Genomic DNA, 22,673 nt, shown 5'->3' on the forward strand with positions numbered 1-22,673 from the left:
TCATGTGACGTAAAGTAGGCTACACAGACAATTAGCAGCTTAACCGTATATACAAAAACAGGCGACCAGAATATCACCTGCATTTTCACAGAAACGACGTAACCATGATCACCGAACTAAGACGGAAAGCCGAACGATTCGAGACACTGCAAGAAGAGTGCACCACCAACGAAAAGAGCACGCGAGTTTATGTGAATATAGCTGCCTCCGATAGGCCTTACTCTAGAGAACAATGCTGCTGGCGATGCAAGCAACCGGGATACAGCCGACGGGCATGCAAAAACCCAAGACGATTATTCTGCTCCTACTGCGGAAAAGACGGGGTTTTCTCCATGAAATGTCCATGTAAGAAGCCGGAAAACAAAAAAAAAGGGGGGATCACCGGGGAGTGCAACCCCTCCTTCGAATTAAAGGACGGACGGACGGCCATTGCAGTGAAAATAGGCGAACGGAGAGTAACAGCCCTCATAGACTCGGACGCCGCATCTTCCTTCATTAGCGAAGGCATCGCAAGTCACTGTCGCAGACTAAAATGGCCTACAAGCCCGGAACACCTAGCTGCAAAAATGGCGGACGGCAAAGAAATAGATATCAACAGTAGTACGGAAGGAGTCATAGAAGTCATGGGGAGGAAAGTCAACAACTCCTTCTTCATTTTAGCGTCCATGCCTGACGAGATGACCCTGGGCGTCGACATCCTATCAAAGATGCAGTACACTCCATCAATCCAGTTACACGACCGCCATCCCGGACACTCCCCACCTTACGAAAATGCGAACTATGTTGCATCGGAGGCCTCCAAACGAAGAATCCTGAACAATCGAGAATCCTAGAGGAATTTTTCAAAAATACTCAGCGTTACAGTGCTTCTCAGACCGATTTTGAGGAAAGTAAGTAACTGAGTTGAGCCCTGACTCCCTTACTCGATACAGAGAAACGTAGGTGTCGTGGTTGAGATTCTGTCCAGGGGATGACCAGCCGATGCCGCTCAAAGTAGACGTCTGGACGATGCTGCAGTAAGCAGACGGCTGGACGATACAGAATGAAGAAGTTAAGTTTGATTTTGAACCCCTAATCACCTTAGTGGATGGGGATGTATGGAAATGTCAAACTTCAAAAGAGAAGCTAACTAGGCTAGTTAACGGGCCTAACGGAAGTATTGTTTAACGATAGTACCTATGGGGATCTGGTGTCAGAAGGCCACTTGTGCAGAGCTTACTCTGCCTATGCCGCATAAAAAATACACACACACATATCATATATATGTGTGTATATTCAACAATTTAAAATGCTAGGCGAGTTCCCCTCTGCTTGCTACGCTAGCCAACCCCCATATGTTTATTCTAATTCATAGTTTTGGCGAAATAAATAACTTCTATTTTTCCTACACCACAATTGAGGTGAATAGAAAGGTACCTTTTTTTGTTAATAAACTTCTCAATTATGTTGTATTATTTGTTATATAATATTTTAAAATCATTATTATTCTTCATATAAGTCTTGTTTACATTTTTGTTTACACTTATTCGTGTTCATATTTACTGTTTATAAGACTATGTTTTTCTGTTATGATTTCAGCGTTTATATTAAACTTATAAAGCTTTGTAATTTTTAATCTCGTTCCGTTACGTAATCCTTCATTAATACTTAAATTGCAAATTAACATTACTATTGCATGAATTTCCAAATTTAATTTATGGTGAGGAAAACCCTCTTTAATCTGATTTAGTGTTTCTGGTGGATAATTCAAAGAAATATTATGATCCGTTTGATCAACACTCGTATGTGTAGCGTCATCTATACTAAAACAAGTTTTTGTTTATCCATCGATTAGATTCAAAATTCTGTTATTTTAAAGTTTTATATCATCATTATGTGGATCTAATATTACACAGTTGATATCATTATTTTAAATATTTTTGTTAATATTTTTCTACATCTTTAAACATCATTTATATTATTTCTTCTTCTATATAGTGAATAACCATTACTTTGAAATGTCGTCGTTTCTACAAAAGAATGTAGAACATTTTTATGTATCTTTTGTATATTGTTTCTGTAACTTTTCCGTATCTTTTCGGTAACATGGAGATGATTTGGTATGCAGATCTTTAATTGGTATTTCAGCCGAAATATGTTTGTCGTTAGATTCTGGTATCATTAATTTAGAATTTGTATGCAATGTAACAAGAATATGAGCATGATGTAATCCTCTTTTTTGAAACTTAATTATTTATACGTAACCTAAAGTTTCACCAAAAATTTTATTGTTTGTCATATCTTTAATAATACTTTTTAATTTTGCGTAAAATAATCTGACGTAATATAAGTTATATCATTTGGAGTAGTCCCTATTGGATAATTTTCCAATACTTCTTTAAGCTCTTTCCATTTAGGATTGCATGTAACTGTAATAAATAAATCTGGTCTACCTTTATTACTCATGATTGTCATTGCATCTTGGTAATGTTGTTGCATATATAGTGGGCTACCAATGTATGTTGCTGGTAATATAAAAAGATTACCCAACCTTTCTTTTTTGTTTCAAAATTTTTCGAAATATTTGCAGCGCTTGATTTTATATGATCTTATAAATCTTGATAGCATTCTATATGTAATTGTTTTTGATTATTTCAAAAAAATTTCAATTACTCTACTTGTAGTACTCCACCATTCTACTACTCTACCATTGTAGTACCCTCAATCATAATCATCACATGTGAAAAGAATTGTTGAGTTAATCTTCCAGCATATAGTAATAGACTAAAATTTGCATTCGGTCTGTAAGCTAATCTATATAAATAATATTGCAATATAGTAAGGTCAACCAATTTTCCAACCTGCATCTCCTGATAAAAACATTAGCGGAAAAACCATTGGATCGACATGATAAGATAATTAATTTAAATTAGTAAAAGGTTTTACATTTTCTATGTTCTCAGTTTTAGAATATATACAAATATCATATTCTTTAATCATTTTATTTTTTGATATTATAATTGCACCACATTATATAAGAAAGGAAATAAAAAATAATTATGAGGAGGAGTATGAGGACGGGTATGAGGAGGGGCCGGAGGAGGGGATGATGCGTGGGGAGGAGGCTTTTTGGGATCCAAAACTTTTCTGTTTAATGAATGAAATTATTTAATGCGTGCTGCACATAAGCGGACGAGTGAGAAAAGTGTTCAGTTATCGTGTAATACAGAAAAGTATATTGTTTCAGTATTTGATCTATTTCTTGGGATCAAATCAATGAAATCATTCATAATTTGTACAATTTGCTCTCTCTCTCTCTCTCTCTTCTCTCTCGCATAGCTAAAATTGATTATTAGATGTTATTCAAAATATCGCGATAAAATAAACGCACATGCAAGACTAAAAATCTTGTTTTTCATGAATTAATAAAAAGAAAATTAGAAAAAACGAATCTAGGTAGATTAAAATTTATTTTATAGAAGCTGAGATAGAAATGATGCAGTTTTCAGTTAAACTGAGTATACAGGTGGAAAACCAAATTTTTTAAACATAATATCTTCGAAACTAACTGGTCTAACGTTGCAAGAGATTGCAGCGTTCCAAACAGCAGGGGTTCCGAGGCCGAAACGTGTGAATGTGTAGAGCGAGAACTTGTGTGTGTGTGTGTGTGTGTGTGTGTGTGTGTGTGCTTTTCGATATTCATGACTCCCGAGCAAGAGGGGCGCCGAGAACTACAGTAGGTGCGAGAAAGAGAGAGAAAAAGAAAAAGAAAGAGGAGTAGGAGTCGCAGCTTTGCCAGATCAATCTGAGAACGAGAGGATTGCAGAGCAGAAGCTCGGAGAACTATCGTCATCGAGGAAATTGCGAGGCCATGGATGTGTTGAAGATGGATTAACAAAAATTATTGGATTTGATTTATCGGGAAAAGGAGCTTATCTTAGAAATTTCGCATGATTTAGTGTAAATGTACGCGATGGCGTTTGAGTAAAATCGAAAAGCGTGCGTGGACGGGGCCTATTAGAAGGCATGCAGATTCGTGGGTAGCGACGGCGCGAGAGAGCCAATCAGCGGCCTCCATTGTCACCAGCGCGGGCCACAAGCTCGGACAAGGAACAGCGCTCGCTCTTCTGCTTGCCAGCACTGGTCCGGGACGGACGTGTCGCTCAACGCACTCAAAATAAAGGTCAGTGGTTTTTCTCCTCTTAACATCTTCTTTGTGGTCAGGCGTGTAGCCGAAACTCCTGGTGGAGGCGACTCCAAGGGGTCTTCGGCTTAGAGAGAGTTTCGTGTTAGTTTCGTGTCGGTTTTGGGTTGCTTTGTGTCATGTATCGGGAACTAGAGTTACGGTTTTTCGCAAGTTTGTCTCTCGGTTTTCTTATGTTCGCTTCAGTTGGCTTATCTTTTGGTTTAGCGCGAAATCCAGGTCTACTACGACGGTCTATGGTCGACCGTTGCTTTACATTAGATTAGTGGAGTGCAATAATGTCGGAGGTGCGGTTGAAAATCGGAGTTTAAACAAGTTTCAATAGCAAAAGTGCTATTTAGTGTCGTTCAGTTCGGGAAGTGTTAAGAAATAGTGCATATCGGTTTGTTGTACTAGGCGGACGGCGCGTACCAGCGATGACCTGGTGGAAGCAAGAGCGACAGTGGTCGCTTGTTGCACGCAGAGTCGTGCACGACCGGTTAGAAGCGTGATTATCGTGCACGTCCTAGACGGCTGTTCACCATCTCCTGGCGCAAGTGAGGATAACAGCGATTATCCGTCGCGCGCAGCAGAGGCACGGCAGGGTTTTGTCGGTACGTGGGGTGTGGCTGGGACGGGTCGGCTACGTCTGGGCTTTCCGGGTTCGAGTTAGCGAGGCGGCGAGCGCGGCGAGTGAATGTAAAGGAGTCGTCCGGGAACAGGCGAAAGAGCATCGCCCGGTGCACGAGCTCGGTCGGAGTGTCGCTCCATGAGGAGGAGTGCCAGGGGGTTCGTACGACCGTATGTATGAGTATTTGGGTGAATGAGTGTTTGGGTGAATGAGTTCGGCTTAAGGACAAAATTCGGCAGTTTTACGGCGGTTTATCTAATTCCATTGGTTTAACGAAAACTTGGTTTGTTTAAAGTGTTGGGTAAAATATGCTGTAAGCATGAAATGAAGGACATGAATAAATAAGACAGTCAGAGCATAAACTGCTTAAGTTCTGCGCAAATTTACCCTCTGTTCCACCTCCTCTACTGAGGAAGGACCCCTCCCGCTCTTAATTAGATCACAGCTGAGCTGTGGGAAGAATCGGTGGCGCGAAAGTGCAGGCGCAAGAACAAGACCTCGCGATCTTGACGATTTGGTCGTCTGGCACCTCTTTGTTAACAGAGAGCCTGCACTGTCGCTAAGCCGAGGCAAACACGTGGACGGTGCCGAAAAATATTCCGAGTAAAACACAGCAACAAAGTAAGCTAAGAAAGCTACTAGTCCAGGCGATAGAGCAATCGAAATGGATGTTGTTTGATAACGCAAAAATTTTTATGCAGAAAGTTGTCGAATATTGTGTACAACAATAGTCTATGTTTGCCTACTCCAAAAAGTGCTTGCTAAATGCTTAAAAACAACAAATGTACCGAAATATCGAAAAATGACCCATTTTTCGATACATTTGTGTCTAAAACTTTGAAACAAAGCCTTAAATCAAAAAAATTTACTCTTTCTTTTTTGTTTATTTGACGATTTCCTATAAGGTTATGAGAATCGCGAATCGAAAAACTTTAATTTTCCATGGATAATATGCAAAAATTAGTAAATAATCATACGTCAACTTTGAGAAATTTTTTCGGTAAGTAAAAATTGATCAATATTTTTCAAATTTTCAGAAAAGATAGTTAAACATATGACAATTACGCACAAAAATTTTTGTAACGATCGACCGCGTAGTTTTTCACTGCCATAATTATTAATTAACAAATTATAAAAAAGTTGATCGCGCGTACCTTGTTTAAACAACAGTGAAAAAGGAGCACGCAATTTTTAACAGTTACTTAGTGTCATAACAAACAATGAGCAATTATAAAAAATATACATTTTACGTTTTAATAACTTTTTACAATTTTTTAAAATTTTGTCAAATTTTTTCCATTATAAATAATTTGTCGTTTACAGCATCGGTTCGATGTAATTTAAAAATTGTTTCCCATCTGAATACTGCTTTGCAAGCACTTTCATTTTAGCCCAAAACGACGAAATTTGACCGTGTAGATCCGGAGATAGAGGCCCACAAAGTTAATAATAATTTATGGCTTACTTAAACGTTAAATCGAAATTTAAAAAATACTCTCTTATAGCTGGTTGCAAATACTTTCTATATTCGTCTTGTGCATTTTCGACAGATGAAAGCCTAATAAAATAAAAATCGATGAAAATACCGTAATCAGAGGAGTTCGTCGGCCGAGCGGCGTGGGAGCAGGAGTGGGGATGGCGGAGAGCAGCTGTGCTGTCGCGCGGCCTGGGTGTTTCAAAATGCGAATGCGCGGTAAAACATGAGTTATCTCGGCAACGGTAGCACTTATCGAGACGATTTTTTTTTAATTCGATGTAGCGAAATGAGAGGAATCAGAATATGCCATCAAAAAACAATATTACAAAGAAATTTTGCACGAATTTCAAGATCAAAAAAGTATGCTATTTTCATTTGCATCAAAAAAATAGTTGTATGATTGAAAAATTATTTTGTTGCTTAATGTTCATCAAATCATGCAACTAATTAAACGTTTCAATAATAAATATTGATAAAAAGTATATTTTCTTTCTTAAATGGTCTTTGTTTATCATAACTAACCGTCCTTTTTTATAATAAATTGTATAAATATGGTAGCGCTTTTTTCCATAAAATGACATTATTACAGTACAATAAACATTTTGCAATAATAATACTTTATCCCAGGTATACATACTGCGTAGGAACAAGTAAAAGCATTGGGTTACTTTGATCCAGGTAGATCGCAGTCTCCTCCTTGGTATTCATAACTTAGGCCACGCCTACATATAGGTGCTTGGGACTCTAATATCGAACACGCTCATTGGTTACATTGGACCCGACTAGCCAATTAGGGATGCTGTCTATTTGAAAACTGCACTCAAGCATGCGCAAAACCCAGAAATCAAAGTTTTACGACTTTTTTGAACCGTACGTTGAAAAAATAAACATGGAAAATTGTCTGCATGTCATCGATGGTGGATTCTTGATGCTTAGAGTTGTTTGGCACCAGAAAGACAACTTCAATGATATTTTAGATCGCTACGTAAACTATGTAAAAAAATACTATGCTCCACACAGTATTGTCGTATTTGATGGATATCCGGATGATAAAACCTTCAGTACGAAAAATGCAGAGCGCCAACGGCGGCAAACACGACAACAATGTCGAGAAATTATTTTTGATGCATCAATGACAGCGACAGTTTCTCAAGAAAAATTCTTATCAAATTATAAGAATAAAGCAAGATTTATAACATTCTTGAGATTAAAATTGGAAAATTCTGGATTTTTAACGAAACAAGCTCCGGAAGATGCTGATTACTTAATTGTCCAAACTGCACGGGAAGTCAGCGAACATGAAAAACCGGCTATCATTGTTGCTGAGGACATTGATGTTTTAGTAATTTTTATCCAATCAGCATCTATCAATAACAATGTATATTTTTTAAAACCTGCAAAGGACAAAATTGTCGAAAAAGTATTCTCTCGCAACTCTTTTGTAAATAAAAATTTAACTAATGTAATAGCATTTCTGCACGCCTTTTCCGGATCGGATACAACATCAGCTATGTATAAGCAAGGCAAAGGAAAAATAGTCAAGATTCTTGAAAAATATTCTGATTTGAGAGAAATGGTTGAAGTTTTCAATTCAAGAGTTGCTACGAAAGAGAATATTGCTAATATCGGACAAAAAATTATGCAAGCGATTTATAGTGGCAAGCAAATAACTGAAACAACTTTAAGTGATCTAAGGTACAGCACTTTTAAAAAATGCTCGAAACAAAAAACCTTTAATTTAGCAACATTACCACCAACAGAATCAGCAACCAATCTTCATTCGTACAGGGTTTATTATCAAGTACAAATGTGGCTTGGAAATGCATTAAATCCATTAGACTGGGGCTGGAAAATTCACGACAATACACTCGTGCCTATATATGTTGAAAGCCCTCTAGTGCCAGATGATATTTTAAAAAATATTAGTTGTAAATGTACTGGAGAGTGTAAAAAGTCATGTGGATGCGTAAAGCATGGTCTACGATGTTCCGATTTTTATAAAAACTGTCGTGGACAAACGTGTAAAAATTATCAAACATTCAAAGTATCAGTTGATGACAACATTGGTGAAATCAATGAACTCGACCCTATTGATGAAGTTTTAGACAATGTTAAAAGTTATGAACTGCAAATGGATTGTGTAAGCGATAATGAAATTGATGTTGATGATGATGAAGATGACTATGGTACGGATGACAGTTGCACAAATCCTTCAAATCCAAAAAAAGCGAGACTAGATTTATAACCACAAAAGATGTATTATTATGTGTATAATTTTTATCTATTGTAATAAAATAAATTTATATTAATTATTCGATATGTTTACCTTGTTTATTTAATGTTATAACACATATTCCCTTATTAGTAAATTTAATTAGTTATTCTACATAAATAGGTTATTAGAGTATTAAGAAGCGTAAAAAATTTTTTTTTGAAATTTTTATTAATGAAACGTTTAAATAGTTGCATGATTTGATGAACATTAAGCAACAAAATAATTTTTCAATCATACAACTATTTTTTTGATGCAAATGAAAATAGCATACTTTTTTGATCTTGAAATTCGTGCAAAATTTCTTTGTAATATTGTTTTTTGATGGCATATTCTGATTCCTCTCATTTCGCTACATCGAATTAAAAAAAAAATTGTCTCGATAAGTGCTACCGTTGCCGAGATAACTCATGTTTTACCGCGCATTCGCATTTTGAAACACCCAGGCCGCGCGACAGCACAGCTGCTCTCCGCCATCCCCACTCCTGCTCCCACGCCGCTCGGCCGACGAACTCCTCTGATTACGGTATTTTCATCGATTTTTCTTTTATTAGGCTTTCATCTGTCGAAAATGCACAAGACGAATATAGAAAGTATTTGCAACCAGCTATAAGAGAGTATTTTTTAAATTTCGATTTAACGTTTAAGTAAGCCATAAATTATTATTAACTTTGTGGGCCTCTATCTCCGGATCTACACGGTCAAATTTCGTCGTTTTGGGCTAAAATGAAAGTGCTTGCAAAGCAGTATTCAGATGGGAAACAATTTTTAAATTACATCGAACCGATGCTGTAAACGACAAATTATTTATAATGGAAAAAATTTGACAAAATTTTAAAAAATTGTAAAAAGTTATTAAAACGTAAAATGTATATTTTTTATAATTGCTCATTGTTTGTTATGACACTAAGTAACTGTTAAAAATTGCGTGCTCCTTTTTCACTGTTGTTTAAACAAGGTACGCGCGATCAACTTTTTTATAATTTGTTAATTAATAATTATGGCAGTGAAAAACTACGCGGTCGATCGTTACAAAAATTTTTGTGCGTAATTGTCATATGTTTAACTATCTTTTCTGAAAATTTGAAAAATATTGATCAATTTTTACTTACCGAAAAAATTTCTCAAAGTTGACGTATGATTTTTTACTAATTTTTGCATATTATCCATGGAAAATTAAAGTTTTTCGATTCGCGATTCTCATAACCTTATAGGAAATCGTCAAATAAACAAAAAAGAAAGAGTAAATTTTTTTGATTTTAGGCTTTGTTTCAAAGTTTTAGACACAAATGTATCGAAAAATGGGTCATTTTTCGATATTTCGGTACATTTGTTGTTCTTAAGCATTTAGCAAGCACTTTTTGGAGTAGGCAAACATAGATTATTGTTGTACACAATATTCGGCAACGTTCTGCATAAAAATTTTTGCGTTATCAAACAACATCCATTACACCCTACTTTTACTGCTCTACCGCCTGGACTATACAGTGTTTCACTGGTATTGTAAATAACCGAAAGAAAGGGCCCATCGTGCTATATAATTCTAACTAATTCCAAAATTTGAACTTGATTATTACCTTTTTACTCCAGTTATCGAATTTCATAGAAAAACGACTTTTTTCGGTTTTTGCGTTTTTCTACGGATCTGCCTTACGAAATGAATCTAAATTATAGTGGTGTAGAGTTCTAATGATCTTCAGTAATCATGGTTATCTTTAGAACGGTTTGACATTTAGTTTTTGGGTGAAAACGGTTTCAATAAATTGCGCTTTATGGTGTATAATAAAAGAACAACGAAAGATAATATAAATTCACTGCGGTAAAATGATAAGTAATTTTATTCTCTAAAAGGTACATATCAAATAATTTACTTTAAATTATTTTTTCGATAACTTTATCAGATAAAATGGAACTCTTAAAACTGAAAAATCGCTATAACTAAAATCGAGTTGCAAAAATGTAAAAACATACTTTTTTCCCACCATGTTACAGTAAAAGCAAAGAAAATGAGACTTGGTGGCTTAAAATCCACTTACAAGGAAAGGTACCCAACCCGAACTCACCGGTTTTGATGATTTTCATATATGTTGTAGAACATAAAAAAATAAGAGACACGTATTTTTTTTTATCGGCTAATTTTCACTTGTAAGGGGTAAAAACCTCCCCTAAAGTTAACCCCCAAAAAGCGTTTTTTTTTAAATATCTCGGCTTAAAATTAATATTTTTCAATGAAACAAATTGGAGGTTATTTCTTACAAAAAGAGCAAGTATTTCATGGTGATTTGAAGAGTAAGGGTAGCATCCCCTATTTTTTAGGGGTTGAAAACATATATTTTTTGGCATAATTTTATAATAAAAATGTTTAAACCGACTAAAAAAAATTGGAAAAAATGTTTAAACATCCTTAATAACAAAATTTAGTTGACGTCTTTCGGTGTTTTCATAAATATTACCCCTAAGGGGGTAAACCACCCCTAACACAAAATAACTGTAAATATGTAATTCAATACATAATATTTCGTAGAAAGTTTGTATATAGAGGTTTTCGAGGTCGCTGATTACAAATCTGTTATCAGATTTTGAAAATTCAAAATGGCGGATCCAATATGGCGGACGGAAATATCGAAAAAAAATTTTATATAATAAAAAAGTTTTAAACGACTAAAAAAATTGGAAAAAATTTGTAAACATCTATAATAAACAAATTAAGTTTTTCGGTTTTTTCATAGATACTTCCCCTTGGGGGGTAAACCACCCCTAACACAAAATAACTATAAGTATACTTCAATCCATAATATTTTGTAGAAGGTTTGTATATAGAGGTTTTCGAGGTCGCTGATTACAAATCTGTTATCAGATTTTGAAAATTCAAAATGGCGGATCCAATATGGTGGACGGAAATATCGAAAAAAAATTTTAACTTTCAAAAAAACTTAGCCTGTACATGTGAACTAAAGAGCCTTAAACCCTAAACCCCTAAAGAACAAATAGGCTAAATGGTTGTGCATTTTAACCAAACGACTCCAAACCCCTAACCTCCAGACAAGCCGAAGGCCTATGCTTTACCGTAGACACGAGTATAGACATATTACCGATATTTTATTCTATCATTTTGTATGTAACAAATAACGTCTCGTTTTATGTTTCAATCAAAGATTATTTATTTTTCTGCTTTTATAAATTAGCATAATTTCAAAAGTAATTTCATAAATTATAAAGTATTTCATAAATTGCATAATTATATAATTTTATAAATTCAAAAAGTCCACACTTTTTTGCAAATGAAAAAACATAGGTCAATAAAATTAGTTTATCAAACTCTTTTGCGTTTTGTAATAAAATTTAATGTTGTCAAACTTGGGAGTTTTTCATTGTTACAATTATTTCGTAAGCCAAACGTTTTTTAGATGAATTCTCGAAGTAATGATTATTGTATCTATAGTAAAATATTTACAGTCTGGAATTCCATAATAATACTATTTGATACGATTTAATGAATTTATCAAAAAATCTAAATTTAATAATAAATATTATTCTAATTATTATTATTATTTTTCATTATCATTGCTATTATCAGTATTACTGTTATTATTGCTATTGCAATTATGCTTATTCTTCTTCTTATTATTATTATATTACTATGATATTTTTTGTTATTGGTAAAAATACATAAAAGAATATTAATACTCGAACTTCATTTGCAATTAAAGAACACGTTGTTATTGAAAGGGAATTTTATATGCATTCATTAGTTTAATGAATGTTATCGTACATTCAATGATAATTCCACAGATAAATGTCTTTCACTCATAAAAGTTGTTGACAATATGTGCGAATCAGTATGTTCTTTTTTTAGATTGTTTTCATCGAGTGTTTACCTCAGCTGCCTGTGTTATTTTTTAGGCAGTGAGTGAGTTTTGTGGGTATTCTAGTTCGATGCCGGAAAGTACGAATAGTACGTCTTTTTGTTTGTCAGTGGTATCATACAGTTGTAGAAAATTTTCTTTAGTGATTTTATATAGATTTACATTATTCAATTTCAAAGTGAATAAAAGTTGAATAAAACCAAAAATAGAGTTTTCCGAACATCACAAAGTGGAACGAGAATTCTTCTCCAATGCATAAATTAATGATTTGATTCAATTTACATTCACTCGTTTTATTCTGGTAGAAATGTAGCAGTCGTGCCTTACATGCAAAAACACAGCTTGTATAAATTTTACCGCTTGTTTTCATTTTAGATTGAAAAATGAAAATTAATCCGTTAAACGTTCTAAACTTATTATTAGCATACTTTCAAGCGTTAAACATACCAGATAGTGTCACGAATTATCACGAAACAGAGTTGGCCGAAAAAATAAAAGAAATTTTAATAGATGCAACACATGATTTCAATGATGTAGAAATGATTACTGATGACTCTTTGGATTTTCAAGAAGAGTATAAAGACCATAATGTGGAAATAATTGAAGATGAAGTGCAACATCATTTTCCTGATCCGGATATAGCACCAACAAATCAATGTACAGCAGATAATGAAGAACTAGATTTTGAATACAAAAAAAGAGCTGTAGAATTTTGGAGAAGTAGCAAAACGAAGCAAAATTTAAGTCTCAAAACAGTGCAAAACAGATTCAAAAAAGTATCATCTATTAGTCAGCTACGTCGTTGGGCTCATTCAATTAATAAAGGTGGCACGTATAGAGAAAAAGTAGCACAAATTTGTCAGTATACCCTGGATAATTTTCAAGCAGCTCTCGACAGTGGTTCAATTATCCATGATGAAGATATAATTCGATGGGCCTTACAAGCTAAAAAAGAAATTGGTTTTGATGATATTAGATTCAAAGCTTCTAATCATTGGTTACTCAAATTTAAGCAAGCACACCGAATAGTTTCTAGAAAAATAAATAAGTTCATAACAAGAAAAACACTAGAAAGTAGTGCAGAACTTACGGCTAAAGCTGAAGCATTTATCGATGACGTTAAATCGTGTATACCAAGGATTGGACTCGAAAATTTGTATAATACAGATCAGAGCGGATTTCAGCTAGAAATGCATTCTGGAAGAACATTAGCAGTAGAAGGAGAAAAGCAAGTGCAATGTCTGGTACAGTCAATTTCAGCAACAACGCATAGTTATACTATACAGCCACTAATATCAGCTACTGGACAACTGTTGTCACCGCTATTTCTTGTTTTAAAGGAACCAAGTGGCAAGTTTGGCCCTATTGTAGAACAAAACATATTTAGACCAGAAAACGTGTACGTGGAAGCATCCAAATCTGGAAAATTAACAACAAGTAAGGGAACTAATAACAATTTTTACATTGTAATATCGTTGATCAGTTAATTAGTAAGTCGTTTAATTGCAGATCACTTCAAAATCTGGTTGGAAAAAATATTTTATCCCTATGTAGGCCATCACTCAATACTATTACTTGATTCTTGGAGTGGTCATTGTGACAAAGTTATAGAAGAAACAATGCCACAAAATAAAATTATTAACATAAAAAAATTCCAACTGGAACCACAGGAAAAATACAACCACTTGATGTCTATGGATTCCGTATTTGGAAAAACTTTGTCCGAACATTTTCTGATAATGTAATATTAATGGATCATGATATGAATTTACATGTGAGAAATAATATAATTAAACTTCAATCATTGGTTCACAACCAACTGTCTTCACCGAGATATATAGATTTGTTTAAATATTCCTGTTATAAAAGCGGTTACGTCAATGAAAAACCAGATAAATTTGATAATCCTATAGATTTCAGTTTTGGAAAGTCTTGTGCAACACATTATGAAATAGAAGGGTGCACAAACATTGCAATTGTACGATGTGGTTGGTGCAAAAAAGCATTGTGCTTTAAACACTTTTATGAGGACTACCATTATTGTAAAAACATCGTAATAATATATTTTATGCTCAATACAAAAAATGCACTATGGCAAAAGATAAAAGATTATAGATTATTATTATACTCTAATATTATAAACAAAAATACATTATAAGTTGAATTTACAATAAAGGAATTTCAATAACATTCTGATAACAATTTCTACGGAAATTATAAAACTGCTTCACACACAGAATTTTCTTGTTTACAAATTTAGGAATTTGAGGTGGTTTGGTTAAAAAGCACAACCATTTAGCCTATTTGTTCTTTAGGGGTTTAGGGTTTAAGGCTCTTTAGTTCACATGTACAGGCTAAAAAGATAACACATTTATAACAAGTTTTTATGAAAGTTAAAATTTTTTTTCGACATTTTCGTCCACCACATTGGTTCCGCCATTTTGAATTTTCAAAATCTGATATCAGATTTGCAAAGAGCGATCTCGAAAACCCTTATATACAAACCTTCTACAAAATATTATGGATTGAAGTATACTTATAGTTATTTTGTGTTAGGGGTGGTTTACCCCCTAAAGGGTAGTATCTATGAAAAAATCGAAAAACTTAATTTGTTTATTATAGATGTTTACAAATTTTTTCCAATTTTTTTAGTCGTTTAAAACTTTTTTATTATATAAAATTTTTTTTCGATATTTCCGTCCTATTGGTTCCGCCATTTTGAATTTTCAAAATCTGATAACAGATTTGTAATCAGCGACCTCGAAAACCTCTATATACAAACTTTCTACGAAATATTATGTATTGAATTACATATTTACAGTTATTTTGTGTTAGGGGTGGTTTACCCCCTTAGGGGTAATATTTATGAAAACACCGAAAGACGTCAACTAAATTTTGTTATTGAGGATGTTTAAACATTTTTTCCAATTTTTTTTAGTCGGTTTAAACATTTTTATTATAAAAATATGCCAAAAAATAGATGTTTTCAACCCCTAAAAAATAGGGGATGCTACTCTTACTCTTCAAATCACCATAAAATACTTGCTCTTTTTGTAAGAAATAACCTCCAATTTGTTTCATTGAAAAATATTAATTTTAAGCCGAGATATTTAAAAAAAACGCTTTTTGGGGGTTAACTTTAGGGGAGGTTTTTACCCCTTAAAAGTGAAAATTAGCCGATAAAAAAAATACGTGTCTCTTATTTTTTTATGTTCTACAACATATATGAAAATCATCAAAATCGGTGAGTTCGGGTTGGGTACCTTTCCTTGTTAGTAGAAGCTGAGATACAGGCGTCTACATACGTACACACACACATACATCCATACGGACATTTTCCAAAAAGACTATTTTGCAACTTTAAATACTTCGAAACGCACTTCCGAAATGATTTTAGACAAACTCTGAAAATTCTTATTACAAAGCTTCTTTAGAAAGAAAGCAATAATGCAGAATACAATAATATAATACAAAACGATAACAATGCATTAATTTGTTTCACTTCCTGTCGGTATTTGGTTTACTATTGATTAAGTTTCGATTTACCGCTTAGGAGTAGTTCAGCAAATATACCTCATTCCGGTCACTTACTGTTCATTTTTTATATATTTCCGGTGCATTTCCGGTTATTTTCGGTTACTTCCAGGTCATTTTTATTTTCTCGAATTACTTCTGGTCCATTTTCTGTTCACTTCCAGTCATCTTCCGGTCTACTTCCGATCTACTTCCAGTCAACTTCCGGTCTACTTCCGGTCAACTACCAGTTTACCCCCACCTTTTTAGGAGGGTTAGTTTTGGGGATGAAGTGAACTTATAGCCGGAGACTACCAACGACCAGACACATTTTAATATAATAAAGGTGTATGTCCTGAATTTGATTCTAATTTTGTAACATAAGCCGAATTTAAGATGATGAGAAGATACGCGTTAAGTTGCGTTATCTACTTTGAACACAACTCTTTTTAAGAATGTTTCAATTCAAGGTGGAAACATGCTCTCTGCGGTTAAGCTCCGGCGCTTAAGTTGCGCTGGAGTCAGTGACTACGCATAGGCCGCACATGACTTTATAAAGATTCTGGAAGAGAGCAGGAATTCAGGCCCCGAGAAAACTATCACATTAATACGAGCACACACACATCCACATCTATTAACAGAACGCACACACACCGCGCGAGCCTATTGCGGCTCGTTTTGCCACCATCGTCGCACGCTTACGCTCATGTAACCGCCGCTGACTAGTGGCGCTGCTAATGTTCTACTGCTGCTGGCTGCTCAGCTGTGGCCCAGAGCATCAACGGGAAGAGTGGGGGAGAAGAAAAAACGTAAATATGCTCTAAACATAAAATCATTTGACTTCGGGATTCTAAAATCATATTTTTTTAATCTACACTGCGGAACTTGCGTGGGGTGTTAGGCCTCTTTTGTTATGTCACAGCGTCAGTGCGTGTAGCACTCATTGGGTCTTACAGGACCCGGCAACATCGTAGCACAGAAACTGCAACACAGCTTTCCACGCGCTACTCTTGTTGTGGGCGTAGAAGTTAGATTATTAGCTACTTAGTACTTTTGTGGCCTTGACTCTTACTGTACCTCTTTATATGTGGAACTTTCTCGACGCTACACTTAAAATAATTATTTCAAATAAAAGTTCGAGAAATTTGTCACATAAGAACGATTATTACATCTTTATTTGGTAACGTTGATTTTATCATAAATACAACAGTAATATTATCGAGTAATTATTAAATGAATCAGCAAACTATTTTTCATGATACGTGCATGAAAAAGGCCACTTTCCATGCATGTAAGTGAATGAAAAATCGAGTTTTTCTTAGCAGAGGGAAAAAACTACTCCCTTGGGAGGAAAACACTTTTTTCTTCCAAGGGACTATTTTTATTCTCACTCTGCAGCCTATCTGACAAATGTGTGTGTCTATATAAGTATTTTTAAAATTTTTGAAATTTTTAAATTATTTAAAATATTTTTAAAATGTTGATAATTTTGAAAATTATATATATGTGTGTGTGTGTGTGTACAAATATTTTAATCGAACTACATTTTTTACATAGTTTGATTACATAAAATCAATTATGATTCAAAAATTGTCAATGTTGAGTTCATTAACTGTGTTTTGTTTGTAATTAAAACTGTTTATAAAACATAAATTTTATTTCTAGACCATATTTCAGATACTTCTTATAAGTTTGATTGAAAAAAATGTAATGTCTCAAAAGATTAACTTTTAACAAAAGTAAACGGTTAGCCGAGTTTGATTTATTCTATATTACAGTGCATGTCAATAATAGTATGCACATAATAATTCCGATTGAAACAAAATTACAGATCTAAAAAGAAAAATGATCAATCGAATAAAGTAACTTATAGTATATTAAATAATATAAGTTATACAAAATTATAGTAATATTACAATATTATTTTATTTATCGTATAACAAACACAGAATTGTTGGGATCAATTAAGTTCTGAATCAAATAATTGCTAACTAAAAACTTAAATAATATATTGATCAGATACAAACCATCGTTGTGTACTTACTACGTATCTTACCATGCCTGTTTCATAAATATTAAACTGAACCCATCATTGAACATAACAATTTTGAGTTTGTGTTATATTACGTTTGCAAAAATATTGTTATAAACTTGACTTACTTTGATTAATCTCACTTTATTTTTAATATGTAATTTCGTTTTAATTGACATACATACATAATATTATATTACATTTGTAACTCATTACACATTATGTTATAACATGCACAGAAAAATAATCAAACTCGCGCAACCTTTTTTGTGTATATCATTACAATATAATTTTCTATAAATTTTCTTTGGAGCTATGAACACTTATACCTAACATCAACTGAGCGACATTAGGAGTGAGGTGACCCTGCTAGTATACTATTATTGTGATGCATATTGATATAGGGAATAGATCAAACTTGACTAAACTTTTACTTTTTATATTAAAAGTTTATCTCAGAGATATGTATTAATATAATAATGATAAGGATTATGTTTTTACAAATTGCAAAATAGTGACTAAGGTATATTCTTTTTAGCTGCTGATTATATTCCAAAATAAAGTCTCAGATTTTTGTTTTGCTCGAAAAACAGAAAAAGAAGAAATACTAAAAGATTTAACAAGTAATTTAAGCCAAACTGATGCTTCTGATTCACTGCATATTCCAAGCCATCATAAAGGTAATTCCACATCATATTAAATTTATTCTATTTTCTTTGATTCTCTGAAATCACATCTTGGATTCTGTCAATTTTCAAGAAATTAAGTGGCCGCTTTTATAGTTCTTATCTCATTTAAACTTTTTGTACAGTTTTTTTATGTGTGCAAAGGCATCATCTTAAGGGTAACAATTTCAGATTCACCTCACCAATTGCCACAGCAATAACATTTCTCCAAAGATACCCATAAAGCTGATGTAGGTAAAATAAATCTGTAGCACAAAAGGTTCAATTAAGAAACTATAATGCGAGAAAATCCCCCTTAAGATCTACTAAGACCGAGCTTTAAGTAAAAAAACCATATTTAATGAACAAAATTATAGACTTAAATTTTTCTAATTTATTAATCCTACCGTTTCAAAAAGACCTACAAAAACTTTTTGATGAATTTTGCTTTCTCCTAAAGAAAGTTTTGTGACAATAAAATTCAAGGTCTGGCTAAAACTTTATAGAAACGTATTTGGAGATGTTCGGAGTTCGAATATAAATATTTAGGCATTTATACATTGTAACATGTTGAAATTCCAACATGTGACAAGTCGTCCGGGAGAAGCCAGGGCAGAGTGTCTTAAGATCGAATGAATGTGTCTGGATGTATGTGGTTAATAGCATCTGTTTATTTTGAGCCAAACGATGCCGGAGTAAAAGAGTTGTTCGGGAAAGGACGAAAGCACAACGGTCGTCGCCAGCTCCCGCAGAGGTCAAGGAGGGGCGAGAGAGGACGACGGACCAGGTTGGCGCGGCAACAGAGAGGCCAAATCAACAGGGCGCTCAAGAAACAGCACGCGCATCATAAGGCGTCGCTCGCAGATGGGGGAGCCCTGGTGGAGTCTGTCAACGCTAGAGTCCGAAGCAGCTAGATCGGCGTTGCAGCATTCCGCAGAGTGTCGGGAACACAAACTGCTGCGTATCGCACTCGAAATTCAACAATTGTACACTCAAGTCAAGGGCCTTGACATCGGTGACGTTTCGTTGTTCCGGGTTCCGTGATTCGGAGCTGCTAAACTCTGAATTATCTGCGAGCGTATGGCTGTCTGTTGTAAGGAACGCGAGAGTTTGAATTTCTCGGGCATCGGCTCCAACAGCTTACGAGTGTAACCGCGCAGCGCATGCGCCGCCACACCGTGAACGAGAACGGCGCACACGAACCTCTAGGCATCGAGCGAGAGCAAGACAAAAGTCCCGCGCAGCGACAGCCAATAGGCGCGAGCCGCTCGCCCGCTCGTCACTCTCCTGCCCTGGTGGAACCCCAACGGACGCGAGAACAGCAGCTCTTCTAGAAACCTTTCAATTATGCTTTCCTCGTGCTGGCGTTTTCCTCGGAGTCATCGTGGAAGTGATTAAGGTCAGTGGATCGGTCCTGATTTTCTCCCGTCAGGCCTTTTCTCGCGGGCTCGCGGCTCCACGTTTCGGGTTTTCTATACGCAATATTTCCGTGTCCATTTCCGTGTCCGTTCCGTTTTTGTGTCCGTGTTGGTTCCGTGTCCGTGTCCATGTTCGTTTGTAGATTCATGGTGTAAACCTCGATCTACCGCATGCTCGTGCAAAAATGCACTCATTAAATCTCGGTTTACGCACGCTGTGTCATAATAGTACACTATGGAACAAAGGAGTAAAGTCATTGATTATTCCCGCGGGTGAGAGTTTACTGCCCGAGTAAAGCGAGGGCAGTAAATCATCCAAGGGAATAATCGACTTTACTCTCGTGTTACATATAGTGCTTTATTCGCGACTGTACTGTCTAGCCGCATTTCTTGAAAAGTGGGACCTACAACAGCTGAATTATATAAATTAATACATTTTTTTTTAAATATTCAAAATTATTAAAATTTTTCTATAATTTTTCTACTTTTTAACATTTTTTATAAATTATTGCAATTTTTTCAAATTTTCAAAATTTTCAAAAATTTTCCGCATTTTGCGGAAATAAAAAATTCATTTCCTGCAAATTTACTTTATTCCCGCATTTTGCGGGAAAAAAATATGAGAGAATAAAATGCTACTTTAGTCCCGCTTTTCAGAAAATAAAATGGCTATTATAGTTCAGTCGTGAATAAAAAATAATACTCGAGAATCTCGGATCGCCATCTTGATCTGGATCTGGTTGATCTCACAAGCCAGGTGAAAATTTTCATCTTTATTCACGTTGGTCGTAATCGAAGCTTTCTGTTTTAACCACTGTCAGTCGATTTATTATGAAAAACCCCATTTTTTAGCTAGGGTAAATCTGTTCTTATCCGCTTCTAAGTTCCGTGTTCTAATCATTCGCGATTTAGCAAATCTGCAAAATTTAAATATGCAGAAACTGACCAAACCCTAGTAATATAAAAAGGTCTAGGTGGAGCCGCTGCTACACTCATCGGGATGTGAGCTACGCCGATCGGAGTAGCTGTTACTCCGATTAAGAAGAGTAGCACCTACAACCACGATTCGGGAAACCGCATGAACTTGCATAGTAGCAGCTATACCAAAGCTTTCTCAGTGTCGGGAAGGAAGCGTCGTACGTCGCACCAGCCGATATTCTTGAATTTCTTTTCACACCCGTACTGCGCCATAAGTATGAAAACACTTATTCGATTATCTTGATAGTAATCTTGAATTACATCTTAAGAATCTGGAATCAAATGAGCAATACATTTATTTGTTTACACAAACATAACAAAAATATTGATTCGGAGTTCGCACTGACACGGACACGGACTCAAACTACACGGAGCAGTTACAGAACCGACAAGGAAATAGACACGGAACTGACACCGAAATAGATACGGAAAAGACACAGAACGTACAAGGACTCAACAAATACCAAACTGAACACGGAAACTAACACGAAGCAAACATGCAAGTGTCATTGACACGGAAACGGAGCAAACAGGGAACTGATACGGACACGGGCAGATAAAAGATAACGGATGTTTTACGGATTTTACACGAATTTTACACGGGGTGAGTGCGAATAGACACTATCCAGTCACAACAAGAAGGAGACTACGTCATCCAGCTTGTAAGAGGAAGATTGTAATTGTGTCACCTTTATACAGCAATAGATCCTAGTTAACATCATGGAAAATAATAATATAACAAGCTGATCAAACAACTTAATGAATAGAATACACACAGAGAGCTCCGGGGAGTAATAGTATATAAATATAATATAAATATTTCGTCTCTTTTAACTTACTTGTATTACCTTTTCCTTTTATTCCCTGTTCAAAAATTCCGCCCCTGTCCTGTCTGCCTTTCTCCCTCTAACCCACTATGTGCTTTTCGCTCTTACCTTAACTATCAGGTTCACCTATATCCACTCTTCTAGCTCTCCTGTCTCCTTCTTTTCTTGGTTCAGTCTCAATATTATGATGTTGTTCCCTTTGTCTTCTTGTCCCCCTTACTAATTTCAACTTTCCATTTCAGTTCATAAAGCTGTCTTCTCTCTTTCTCTCTGTCTTCCTTCTCTTCCTCGTTGTTGACTGAACTCTCTCCAGTTATCTTGCATATTTTTTAGTCTACCCTATTCCTAAATCCATCTTTTCTATATTTTCTTTTCTTCTTCCATTTCTCTTTCTGCGTCTCCAACTCCTTTATTTCTGCCTCTAACGCAATAGCCTTTCCCTCTTCTATTATCTTACCAATCTCCCCCCATTTTCCATACAGTTCTTCCATCATCTGCTTACTTTTCTTTCTCTCCTCTTTCATCATTTTCCTAATCTCCTTCATTGTTTTTTGTATCCTTGCCATGCCTTCGTTCTCTTCCATTTTCACGCTCTAGCTCTAACCTCACGCGCAGAAGTGTTACTTAGCTCACGAGTATCGTAATATACTATTATAGCACAGTCTACCTAAGCCCGCTGTCACGCCTGTTCGTGTCATAAGCAGTCCGGTTTTGCATCGTGAAGTTAGCGCACGAGCGTAGCGAGTGTGATAAACACGATGCAAAAAAGGACCATTTAAGTCACACTGTGTTATAAAGGTCTGTTATCATTACTGAACCAAGACAACGTCCT

General features: G+C 35.1%; 1 protein-coding gene across 4 annotated transcripts in view; it reads left to right on the top strand.

Annotated features, from left to right (window-relative positions):
• The window catches only part of LOC100113816 (programmed cell death 6-interacting protein), a 374,789-nt gene that overhangs the window by 259,022 nt on the left and 93,094 nt on the right, over window positions 1-22,673 (top strand). For all 4 annotated transcript variants that reach the window (XM_031928159.2, XM_031928160.2, XM_031928162.2 and 1 more), the window contains one exon: window positions 18,492-18,633. In XM_031928159.2, coding sequence (XP_031784019.1) covers window positions 18,492-18,633 — 142 coding nt within the window. The remainder of the gene's footprint in view (window positions 1-18,491; window positions 18,634-22,673) is intronic.

The sequence above is a fragment of the Nasonia vitripennis genome (assembly GCF_009193385.2).
Source record: "Nasonia vitripennis strain AsymCx chromosome 4 unlocalized genomic scaffold, Nvit_psr_1.1 chr4_random0004, whole genome shotgun sequence".
NCBI lineage: Eukaryota > Metazoa > Arthropoda > Insecta > Hymenoptera > Pteromalidae > Nasonia > Nasonia vitripennis.